General features: G+C 64.6%; 1 protein-coding gene across 1 annotated transcript; it reads left to right on the top strand.

The window, feature by feature from the left end:
* The first annotated feature begins 538 nt into the window (after positions 1 to 538).
* On the top strand, positions 539 to 11,718 carry ARHGAP27 (Rho GTPase activating protein 27). Its single transcript, XM_027734057.2, has 15 exons — positions 539 to 1,255; positions 4,619 to 5,047; positions 5,640 to 5,852; positions 6,165 to 6,275; positions 6,377 to 6,444; positions 6,553 to 6,640; positions 7,705 to 7,809; positions 8,187 to 8,285; positions 8,361 to 8,451; positions 8,562 to 8,687; positions 9,548 to 9,646; positions 9,933 to 10,010; positions 10,141 to 10,275; positions 10,909 to 11,014; positions 11,133 to 11,718. Exons 1-15 carry the CDS (start codon positions 539 to 541, stop codon positions 11,308 to 11,310), a joined length of 2,643 nt encoding a protein of 880 aa, XP_027589858.1. The 3' UTR covers positions 11,311 to 11,718.
* The last annotated feature ends 516 nt before the right edge of the window (positions 11,719 to 12,234 follow it).

Raw genomic sequence — 12,234 nt, 5'->3', positions numbered from 1 at the left:
TCCCGAGGAGCCGTTTCCTCGTCGGGCAGCGGCGGGTCCCCTCCACCATCGTCCCTTCCCGCCCGCCCGAGGGGAGGAAGCGGGCTGGGCCCCACCACCAGCCCCGTCCCGGGCCGGGGGGCTGGGCACCCAACCCCGCCGTGGGGCCCGGCCCCGTCTCTCGTCGAGGCGGCAGCAGGAAACCAAGGGCGAGTCGAGACGAGCCCGGCGCGGGCACGAGCGGGACCCACGGCCGCGCGCCCGCCCAACCCAGCGCCGGCGGCAGGTGAGGTTTGGGGGGCTCGGTGGCTTTGGGGGCCCAGGGACTTGGGGCTCGGTGGCTTGGGGGGTTTGGGGATGGGGACGAGGACGGTGACGGTGACCCCGGGGCTGTTCCCACGGGTTTGGGTGGTTTGTGGAACAACCTCGTTGGGCTGAGAGGCTCAGTGGGGACCCCGAGGTTGCTGAGCTGGGGGGTCCTCACACACCCCAAGAGGGGTTGGGTGCTGGGTCACCACTTCCCTGCCCGTGTCCCGCAGGCGGAGGTGCAGGGAAGGCCATGGAGGCGGCGGTGCCGGCGGAGGAGTCGCTGGTGCTGGTGGAATACGGCTTCGAGTACCGCGCCAAGGACGGCACCTTGGTCTCCATCAAACCCAACGAGCGCTACATCCTCCTCAAGCGCACCAACCCCCACTGGTGGCACGTCCGGCGGAGCGGGGACGCCCGGCCCTTCTACATCCCGGCCCAGTACGTCAAGGAGCTGCCCCCCATCGCCTCCCCAGCCCCACTCGACCCCCCGCCGTCGGGACATGTCGCGACAGAGCCGGTCCCGCTCGTCCCCCAGCACCCGCCAGCCTACGAGTATCGGTTCGTCAGTGCCACCGAGCCGGGGGAGCCATCGGGGGGGTGCCCCGTGCCCCGGGGGGACTCAGTGCCAAGGAAGGACTCGGTGCCCAGGAGGGACTCAGTGCCCAGGAGGGACTCACTGCCCAGGAGGGACTCGGTGCTCCAGAGGGATTCCCCACCGTCACTCAGCTCTTTTCGGGTCCCCTCGGGGCTGACCCCCAACCCTGCCGAGCCCGTGAGACCTTCGCACTCCCTGGATGACCTGGCGCGAGTGACACGGGCACAACGCGGTGCCACCACCACGGGGTCTCGCGGGGACTCCCCAGGACACGCTCGCCCGCTCGGGAAGAGCCGCTCCGAGACGCTCTGCGCCCCCGGCAAGGACAGGGATGTGGCCAGGAGGTGGCCTGGGGCCGGCCCTGCACCTCAGGTACGGAGACATCCCCGCTGCTGTCCCCAAAAGCTGCGCGGGGGGGGGACTTTGAGCATGTGGGCAGGCAGGACACCTGAGTCCCTCTGCTGATTCAGTGCCCCACTGCGACCCTGTGACCCCCGGCACAGGGTGGGGTGACACCCCGGCACCGCAGGCACTGCCAGGCCCCCCCGTGTCCTCCCATCGAGCTGACCCTGTGGGGCAAACCTACAGGTGAGCTCCCCATAGAGGTTTCCCAACATTAACCAACTAGGGGGAGGGATGAGCACGGGGCACCACCCCCCTGCACCCCCTCCCCGCACCCCCCCCGAACACCTTCCCCCCTCAGCCCCCCACTCCGTGCCTCAGTTTCCCCACCCTCATGGCCCCCCTGGGCTCTCCCAGTCCCCCTGCTCTGCAGAGCTCCGTAATCCCGGGATGGGGGTCTCGGTGCCACTCGGGGCGGGGGGGTGTTGGGATGTCCCTCCCAGGTCCCGGCAGCGTTCCGAGGTGAGAGAAGGCAGAAAGGGGTTAACAGGGAAGCGCGGCAGCTCCTCCCTGCCGGGGCGAGGGCCTCACCTGGGCGCCTCACCTGGGCGCAGCACCCGGGCACCGAGGTGGGTGCTGGGTGCACCCCGGCACAGGCCAGCGCCCGACACCCCCAAACCCACGCCCACCTCACACCAGTAAGTAGCGAGGGGCCCTTCCCAGCGACCCCCGGGCTGCTGGGGGGCACCCAAGGGTGGGAGTCCCCCCCGGCTGCTCTCCTGCCACCAACATGGGCTGGGGCACACGGCTGGGACGGTGCCAGCAGAGAGGGGGTTCCATGGCCTTGTCCCCCACCCCCACCCCAGCACCTCACTTTGAGGTAACCCCAGGCACCTGCAGCACCCCAAGCCTGGGTGTCCCCCACTTGGAGGGGGTCTGGAGGGATTGTGCCACCTGGGAGGGGGTGTTGCTTGAGGAAAGGGGGTGTTAGTGGTGGCAGGCTGTGTTTTACACCCCATTTTTACCCCATTTTCACCCCATTTTCCTCACTGTGCCCTTTGCACACCCAAAGCCACCGACCCCCCTCTGGTGGTGACCCAGTGGGGTCCCCAACCCCAGTGCCACCACCAGATCATTCCCCTTCCCTGCCCAAATCCAACTGGTGCCAAAACCGTGCGGTATCAGCCACGATGGGACCGTGGTGGCCTTGGCCCTGCCACCATGTGCTCCCCCCACCCCACCCTGACTGCTGGGATGGGGGATCCCGGTGCTGGGGGGACGCAGCAGCCCTGGATCGGCTTCTGGTGGCGCAGCACGAGGGCCAACCTAAATTTGGGGGGGATCATCCCGGTGCAATTCCTGCTCGGGTGGCCTTGGCCCTGCTGGAGCGGGTGACGAGTGGGAGGGTGATGGGTGACAACAGCCCCCAAGAACAGCCAATTCCGCCCCAGGCGTCTCTTCCGCTCCCCGAACCCCGGCAGGAAGCGCGGCGGGTGCAGGGCCCGGCTCAGGGTGCCCGTGGCGTTACCGGAGCCTCCCGGTGCCCCCACGGCTGCCTCCCACTCCAGTGCCCCCCACGCTGCACCCCCAGCCCGGTGCCCCCCGCGATGGGTGACCGGGAGTCAGGGGGTCCCCGGCGGGCCCGGAGCAGGGTGTCGAGGCTGCTGCACTTGGGGAAGGTAGGCAGCACCCACGGGTGCACACAGCGGGGGGCTGGGGGGTGTTTTGGGGTCCTGCTCCTCCAAACTCCCTCTTGGGTTTCCCTGGCTGTTTACGGGCACTGGCAGGTGCCACAATGCCCGTTCCAAAGCGGTGAGGGGCACCCAGCCCACCCCAGGGGAGAAAACCCCACCAGGAATGCGCCCATGGGATAGAGGGAGGTGCTGGGGGGCTCCGTGCCGGGGATCCTTCATGGTCACCCCCATGTCCCTGTCCCCAAGAGGGAGGGTGGCCCCCTGTGCTGGATTCCAGCCCTGCTCACCGTGGCAGGGGGGTCGTGGGGTGACAGGGGGAGGGCGAGGGGGTATCATTGAGTCGCTGTCCCCCTCAGATCCAGGGTGTCCCCAGGGACACTGCACCCACTGTCCCCCACCCCGGGTGATGGGCAGGGCCAGGGTTGGGACCTTTGTCCCCATGGCCGTTAGCGAGAGGCTCCGGCTGTAAAACTGGGGAGTTCAAAGGGTGCCAGGAGGGGTTTCCCCACTGGCAGCATCCACCTGGTCCCAGGGGACACATCCCCCCACCCTGAGCAGCCCTGTGGGTGAGGGTCAGCCAGGCCAGGCCAGTGCTGGGGCCTTTATTTTGGGATATGATGATGGGGCTGTAGGCTCAGCATCTGGCGCTGGGGGGGGAGACAGAGGCTGTGGGTGCTGGTGATGTGGATGCTGGAAATGTCCAAGGGTGCAGGGGATGTGAGTGCTGGAAATGTCCAAGGGTGCAGGGGATGTGAGTGCTGGAAATGTCCAAGGGTGCAGGTGATGTGGGTGCTGGAAATGTCCAGGAGTGCAGGGGATGTGGGTGCTGGTGGTCTGGGTGCTGGTGTCAGTGATGTGGGTCCTGGAGGTGTCCTGGGTGCTGGTTTTGAGGGTGCAGGTGCTCTGGGTGCTGGTGTTGGTGATGTGAGTGCTGGTGCTCTGGGTGCTGGTGTTGAGGGTGCTGGAGTGTGGGTGAGGGTGGGGTGGGTGTGAGTGTTGGGGTGCTGTGTCGGGGAGGTGGGTGCAGAGGCTGAGGGTGCACAGGATGAGCACATCGGTGGTGTTGGGGTGGCAGATGTTGGTGCAGATGTTGTGGGTGTTCGCGGTTTGGGTGCCAGTGATGTGGGTGCTGATGTGGGTGCTGGATGCAGTGGGTGATGCGGGTGCCAGTGACATGGGTGCTGACGCAGGGGCTGTGTGCAGGTGACACAGGTACTGGTGATGTGGGTGCAGGTGATGCAGGTGTTGTTGGTGGCAGGTGATGTGGGTGCAGGTGATGCAGGTGGGTGCTGATGTGGGTGCTCACACAGTGGGTGATGAGGGTGCTGGCTATGAGGGTGCTGCCTGCAGCAGGTGACACGGGTACCACCGACATGGGTGCTGGCACCGGGGACCCACCGACATGGGTGCTGGCACCGGGGACCATGATGTCTCCCCACATGCTCGGTCTGGACTCCCATCCCCTCTGCCAGCGGGTGCTCCTCCCGCTGTGGGTGCTGTGGGTGCCCCCTCCACCTCCCACAATCCACACCCCATCACTGGCACCTCGTGCCCCACTCAGTGGGGTGCCCAGGAGGGCGCCCCAGCAGCAAGAGCAGGATCTGTCTCCTTAACCCCCCCACCTGAGCACCACTGTGGGGACATCCCAGGAACGCCATCCCACCTGCAGCACCCGGTGACCCCCTCGTGTCCCCCCCAGGCGCGCAAGGAGCCGGAGGAGCCGCCCGATCCCATCTACCTCAACATCCAGGAGCTGCGGGAAGAAGCCGCCGCTGCCAGTTCGGTGCCGGAGGAGCCCGGCGGGTCCGTGTCGGACTGGGAGACACACACAGACACGGAGAGTGGACATTTGTTTTATTATAACCCCACGACGGGAGAGACCACGTGGGATTGTCCCTTTGGGCAGGCGGCCGACGGAGTGAGTCCCGCCGCCTCTCCCGCCTCCTCGCTCGCACACAGCCCGGAGTTTCCCGAGTGGGAGCAGCACGTGGATGAAGGAAGCGGACAGACTTTTTTCTATAATTCGGTAACAGGTGAGACGTCGTGGGACCCCCCCACTGCGGGAGACGCAGGCAGCCCCCAGGATATGTACCCTGGGGGGACGCGGTACAGCCCCACGGAGCAGAGGGTGAGCACCCAGCGGGGCACGGGGGTGGGATTGGGACTCGGGGGAGACAGGGATGGGGATGGAGATGGAAATAGGAATGGGGATGGAGATGGAGACAGAGGTGGAGGTGGAGGCAGAGATGGGAGTGAAGATACAGATGAAGATGGGAATGGAGACAGGGATGGAGAAAGGGATGAGAATGGAGAGAGAAACATGGATGGGATGGAGATGGAGACAAAGATGGAGATGAGTGAAGTTGGAGATGGAGACAGGGATGGCAGTAGAGATGGAGATGGAAATGGGGATGGAGATGGGAATGGATGTTGGGATTGATATGGAGATGGAGAAAAAGATGGCAATCGAGATGGAAACAGGGATGGGAATGGAGATGGAGACAGAGATGGAAACAGAGATGGAGATGAAGACAGATGAAGATAGAGATGGGAATGGAGACAGGGATAGGGATGGGAGTTAAGATGGATATGTAGGTGGAGACAGGGATGGGAATGGGGATGGAGATGGTGGAGGTGGGGCAGCCCCACCTGGGTCAGCCACACGGGGATACAGATGCTCTTGGTGGGGCATAAGATCCTGACCTGTCTCTTCTTTCCAGCCGCCCACTCCAGAAACAGACTATCCCGACCTGTCTCCAGATGAGCTGGAGGGTTATCCTGAGGAGGATTACTCGCCCATGGGCTCCTACGACCAGGGGTCCGCTCTCTGCCTGTCCCCAAGGCGCCCTGAGGAGCTGGGCTCACCCCCGGGCTGGTACGGGCACGGCCACCACGAGGGAGTCGTGTTCTACCCTGAGCACTTCTCTGACACGGTATGGGGACAGGGATGGGGTGGGATGGGATGGGGAGAGGGGTAGGGATAGGGTTGAGGATGGAGATGGGGGTAGGGAAAGAGACAGGGAATGGAACAGGGATGGGGACAGGGATAGGAACTGGAATGGGGACAGGGATGGGATACAGACAGGGACAGGGCAGGGACAAATATGGATATAAGGGTGTCTATCCAGGGATGAGCATCCTCACAGGGCCTCAAACCAGTGTGCAGGGTGAAGACCAGCACCCACCTGGCAGGAGCACCTCAGGCATCACCTGATCCCTCCCTCCCTCCCTCCCTCTCTGCCCAGGTGCCATCAGGTGGCCGCCACCACCGTGCCAGCAGCGGCTCCAGCCAGGACAGCGGGCTCTTCGCCTGGCACGGCACCGTGTCACCGGCACTGGGCATCAAGGAGGAGAAGGTGAGAGCCCAGGGAGGGGCACCCAGCCCTCCTCCACCCCGGAGCCAGGCAGGGCAAGGGGCAAACCTGACACCCACCCACCATCCCACTTTACCTTCCAGTTCAAGAGCCTCGAAAAAGCCGGGGTGCTCAACCGGACCAAGACGGTGGACAGAGGGAAGCGGCTCCGGTGAGCACGCCCTGGTGTCCCCCAGCACCCAGGGAGGGAGTCCAGGGGGACAGAGGGGACAGGGGCTGTGCTGTCCCCCTGTGTGACCTCTCCCTCTCTGCTCTCCAGGAAGAACTGGAGCTCCTCCTGGACGGTGCTGGAGGGGGGGATCCTCACCTTCTTCAAGGACTCCAAGCACTCGGCTGCCAGTGGCTTGGTAAGAGCCCCTACGGCCTTGGGAGGGGGGCAGCTCCCACGGGATGGGACCAGCACCCATGGGACAGGGCCAGTACCCCTGGGATGGGGTTAGCACCCACAGGATGAGGGCAGTATCCATGGGACAGGCCAAGGACTGATGGGATAAAGACAGCACCTGTAGGAGAGAGGCAGGAACCCATGGGATGGGACCAGCACTCCTAGGACAGGGCCAGCACCCACGGGATTGGGCCACCATCCATGGGACAGGGGAACATCCCACGGGATGGGGCCAGAACCTGCAGGATAGGACCAGGCCCCACCACCCTGCACAAGGACCCCCCAGCACTGGGTCACCCCACACTGGGGGGTGTGTGCTCACACCCCCAGCACACACACGCTCCCCACGGGACCTGGGGGGAGCCAGTGTTGGAGCACCCTAAAACACACCCAGATCTGGTTTGAGAGCAGGAGGAAGCAGTGCCAGACCCAGCCCCCCGTGCCCAGCCCCCCTCTCCAGTGCCCAGCCCGGATGCAGAAGCTGCCCTGGCTCTTGCAACACCCTGTGGTGACGGTGCCAGGGGAAGGATGGGACACATGGCTGGGGGTGACACGGTGCTGGCCCTACCTCTGGGGTGGGGCTTCACTGCTCTGTCTGGGGGATGCAAGGGGTCTGGGGTGAGGGGAAATACGGCCAAAGCACCCCAAAAAACAGTGTGTGGGGAAGGCCAGTGAGTCTGATGCTGTGAAAACCTCCGGGGACTGTCCCCTCCCTGCAGACAGTCACCCACTCTCTTCCTGCTGTGTCACCAAGAGGGACCCCAAAGGACAAGCCCCCACCCCCGGGTCCCCTGGCAGAGCTGGGGATGTCCCACAAGGTGATGGCAGCTGTAGGTGACAGCCACAACCCCCACCCCACCATGGCAGCTCTGAGCCCTGGTCCTGAAGAGACCATGGGAGGGGACAGAGGGGACACCTGCCACCCCTGCCTTTCTGGAGGAGGGCAGCCCACACACCCCCCCAGCAGGACCCCGGTGCCCCTGTCCCCTCTGGGCAGGTGCCACCCTCAACCCCTTGTCCCCACAGCGGCAGCCCAGCACCCTGACCACCCCCGAGCACACGGTGGAGCTGCGCGGGGCCGCCCTGGCTTGGGCCGGCAGGGACAAGTCCAGCAAGAAGAACGTCCTGGAGGTGAGTGGGTGACACTGGGGGGGCACCAGTCACCCCCCAGAGTCCACACGTGGCCTGCAAGACGATGCCACGCCTGCCTGGTTCACCCCACCAGTGGTGGCAGTGGGGACACCGTGTGACATCCCGGGGCGGGGAGCACAGGGACTGTGCTGTGAACACTGTCCTGTTCTGACATGGAGAGGTCACCCGGAGACATCCTGCCTCCCAGAGGGGTTTTTCCACTCGGGCTTTGCACAGGGGGGAGGTTTCAGCCGCTCCAGCCCGCCAGCAAAAGGCAACATTTGGGGTCATCTCCATAACGAGTTGGGTGCTGTGCTCAGCCACAGGTCGTGGCAGCCCCGTGCCCTTGCCCTGACCTTTGCCCGTTGCTCTGTCAGCTGAGGACGCGCGAGGGCTCGGAGTTCCTCATCCAGCACGACTCGGAGCAGATCATCACCGCCTGGCACAGGGCCATCGCCGACAGCATCGGCCGGCGGGTGAGCAGGCGCCGGCCACCCCCCGCCCCACCACCCTGGGGACGGGCCCGGGGTCTCACAGTGACCCTTCCCTAGGGCTCCGACATCCCCGGAGAGGAGGACGCCGAGAGCGGGGCTGAGTTCGGCTCCCGGGAGAAGCTGGGCAGCGGCGAGGAGAGGAGGGCGGGTGAGCCCGGGCACCCTGGGACGGGCATCCGTGGGATCTCCGGCTCCCCGGAGGTGGGATGTGGCAGGAGCCCCCTCGGGATGGGGCTGAGCTGTGCCCTGTTCCCCCAGTGGCCGGGCAGGTGCCGGGCAGCGCCAGCGCCGAGAGCGACTCCAGCAGAGTTCGGAACAAACTCCGCAAGTTCCTGCAGAGGCGGCCAACGCTGCAGAGCCTGAGGGAGAGGGGCTACATCAAGGGTGGGTGTCAGGGTGGGGATGGACCGAGGGTGAGGGCTGGGATGGGCTGCTGGGATAAGGATGCATCAGGCGCCAGGATGGGGTGATGGGCTGGGGATACATCGAGGTGTTGGAGAGAGGCTGGATCCGGAGTGACTGCCGGGATGGGGTGCCAGGAGGGGCCTGCATCAAGAATGGGTGCCCAGAGGGGGATACATCAACGGTCGGTGTCAGGGTGGGCTGCATCAAAGGAGGGTGTTGGGATGGGGCTTGGATCAAGGGTGGGTGCTGAGATTGGGTGCTGGAATGAGGTGCCAGGATGGGGTAATGGGATGGGGTTGCATCAAAGGTGGGTGTCAGGATGGGTGCTGGGAGGGGGCTGAATCATGAGTGGGTGTCGGGATGGGGATGAATCAAGGGTCCTGGGTACTGGGATGGTGTGTCAGGATGCAGCTGGATCAAGGGTGGGTGTTGGCATGGGGATACATCAAAGATGGATGCTGGGATGGGGTGTCAGGATGGGACTGCACCAAGGGGGGGTGTCAGGATGGAAACAAGTCAAAGATGGGTGCCGGGAACGGGTTCCAGGGTGGGTCTGAATCAAGGATGAGTGCTGGAATGGGGCTGAGTCCCCTCGGGATGTCCCCAGGTGGGAGAGGAGGTGGGGACAGCTGAGGATAGAACTGGGACAGTGGGTTGAGAGACCAAGCCTAGCCCTGACCCGACGTCTTGGTGATGGGCTTGGGCATGTCCCATCACCTCCAGCCTCCCCGGTGGCACACCTGTATGGACACAGGACTCTGTGATGTCCCCAGCCCTGTCCCCCAGCTGCCACCCTCCCAGTGTCCCCTGGCCGTGCTCATGTCCCCGTTGTTCCCCAGACCAGGTTTTTGGGTGCTCGCTGCTGGCGCTGTGCGAGCGGGAGCGGGGGACGGTGCCGCGCTTCGTCCTGCAGTGCATCCAGACCGTGGAGAGGAGAGGTACCACCCCGGGGACAGGGGTGGGCATGGGGACAGCTAGGGGCACCAGGGTGGGGACAGCTCTGGGGACAGCCTGCAGGGCATGGCTGGGTTTTCCCTGGAATCCTGGTGCTAGCTGTGGGATCGGCCATACCGGTCGCTGTCACCATGTGCCACCCAGCTGTGGGCACCCTCCAGGGGACAGTGGGGACACGTGGGGACCCAGAGCTCCCTAGAGAGTGGCTGCTGTCCCATCCTAGTGTGGGTCATGGTTAACTGGAATCTTTCCCCCCTCTCCATCTGCCAGGTCTGGACATCGATGGTCTATACCGGGTCAGTGGCAACCTGGCCACCATCCAGAAACTGCGCTACAAGGTGGAGCACGGTACGGTCACCTGCGGTGGCACCGGGGGAAAAATGGGATATAACCCCCCTCCACGGGCAGGGGGAGGGGGCACAGGGACCCCCGCCCGTCCCTGGGGCTCTGGACTCACCTGAGTCACCCTGGCCCCCAGATGAGCAGCTGGACCTGGATGACGGGCGCTGGGAGGACATCCACGTTGTCACCGGGGCGCTGAAGCTCTTCCTGAGGGAGCTGCCGGAGCCACTCGTGCCCTTCAGCCACTTCGACAAGTTCATCGCTGCCATCAGTGAGGGACAGGGATGGGGAGAGGGGGTGGGATGGGATGGGATGGGATGGGATGGGATGGGATGGGATGGGATGGGATGGGGCGGGGTGGGGTGGGGCGGGATGGGGTGGGGTGGGATGGGGCAGGATGGGAGGGTGAGATGGGGACAGGGATGGAGAAGGTACGGAATGGGGACAGGTATGGAATTGGATGGGATAGGGACAAGGATGGGGACAGGGGTGAGAATGAGATGGAGATGAGGATGGAAACAGGGGACAGGGATAGGGTTGGGATGGAGACAAGGACAGGGACAGGTATCGGGTTGGGGAAGGCGTGGGGACAAGGATGGGATCAGGGATGGAATGGAGATGGGATCGGGAAGGGAATAAGGATTGGAATGGAAATGGGCTGCACAAGGGAATGAGGATTGGAATGGGGACAGGGACAGAGGGATGGGATGGGATGGAAATGGGATGGGGGTGGAGACGGGAACTGGGACAGGCAAGGTGATGGAGATGGGGATGAGGACGGGGATGAAGATAGGGATGAGGAGGGGGGTGGGAATGGGGACAAGGATGGGGGTGGAGACAGAGATGGGGACAGATGCTCTGGCTGCTGGAACCAGCACCCCACTGTGCCTTCCCCCAACCACAGAGATCCAGGACCTGGCCATGCGGGGCCGGTGCATCCGGGACCTGGTGCTCTCCCTCCCGCCCGCCCACCACGACACCATGAAGGTCCTTTTCCGCCACCTCTACAGGTGACACCCCCTCGCTCCCCCAGACCCACCCCGGGAGCTGGGAGGGGGAACACAGCTCGGGGTCAGGGACAGGCCCCAGGTTTGGGGATGTGCCGGTGACACCCCCCCATCCCTGCAGGGTGATCGAGCACAGGGAGGAGAACAGGATGTCGGTGCAGAGCGTCGCCATCGTCTTCGGGCCCACCCTGCTGCGGCCGGCGAGCGAGGAGAGCAACATGGCCATGCACATGGTCTTCCAGAACCAGGTGGTGGAGCACATCCTCAACCACTACGGCTACATCTTCCCAGAGGGATAAACCCCCAGGACACACCCTCAGCAGTGGGGACTTGACGGAGCAGCTCCTCCAGGAAGGACTCAGACACGTGTCACCGCAGACGATGGGTGGTGGCCGTGGCTCTACGAAGGACAGAATGGTGGCCCAGCTCAAGGGATGGGCACCCCCAGGGGTCCTCCTCGGCCACCCACCCCTACTGGGGCCGGATCCACCCCAGGGGGGTGTGTGGGGTTTGTGGGGCCCCCACTGGTCAATGGACTATGGAGCCCTGCGGTCCACAGCTTGTCGGGGCCAGCGGCATTCCCAGGATGAGAGGATGGAGGTGCCCAGGCTGGCAGTGCCTGCAGGGACATGGCACCAGCGGGAGGGAGGGCAGGGAGAAGCCAGGCTGTGCCATGGCCGGAGCCCACCGCCCGATTCCCGAATAAAGAGCCCGTTCAGCCGCCAGGGTCAGGTGGTGTTGGCAGGACATGGGGACATCCCAGGGACCTGGTGGCACTGCGGGCACATCAGTGGACCCTTGGGGACACCATGTGCCCTTTGTACCCTATGAGGACGAGGGAACCTGAGACTGAAGGCCACCAGGGTGACCTGGGACACCCTTCCCAAACGGAATCACCAAATCCCATGTCACCAGAAGTGTCACCACAGGCAGTGGGGACAGGTGATGAGAACCGTCATGGGATGTGAGTTCCCGTCACCCAGAGCCACCCACTTGGAGTGGGAACGCTTTGGGTCATGATGGGGACGATTTGGGACACAACCAGGGCCATGTGGGATGCAAAAGGGACAGCAAGAGACATGACTGAAGTGCTTTGGGACAAGGCAGGGACACAAGGAGGATGGTTGAGGACACGGGGGTGACACTTGGGGACACAACAAGGACAGCTGAGCACATGGCAGGGGTTTGGGACATGGCAGGGGTGGCCGGAGCACAGAGGGAGC

Source organism: Pipra filicauda, unplaced genomic scaffold, assembly GCF_003945595.2.
Source record: "Pipra filicauda isolate LSUMZ 115617 unplaced genomic scaffold, ASM394559v2 scaffold336_size1087642_pilon, whole genome shotgun sequence".
Lineage (NCBI taxonomy): Eukaryota > Metazoa > Chordata > Aves > Passeriformes > Pipridae > Pipra > Pipra filicauda.
The sequence above is the reverse complement of the archived record's forward strand: the minus strand, read 5'-3'. Positions and strand labels throughout refer to the sequence as shown.

Bases quoted from the DNA above. Each gene is read 5' to 3' on its own strand.
- ARHGAP27 (XM_027734057.2), top strand. From the start codon at position 539: ATGGAGGCGGCGGTGCCGGCGGAGGAGTCGCTGGTGCTGGTGGAATAC. The intron at 5,853-6,164 runs GTATGGGGACAG...CTCTCTGCCCAG, and splicing joins CTGAGCACTTCTCTGACACG to GTGCCATCAGGTGGCCGCCA. The intron at 7,810-8,186 runs GTGAGTGGGTGA...TTGCTCTGTCAG, and splicing joins GCAAGAAGAACGTCCTGGAG to CTGAGGACGCGCGAGGGCTC.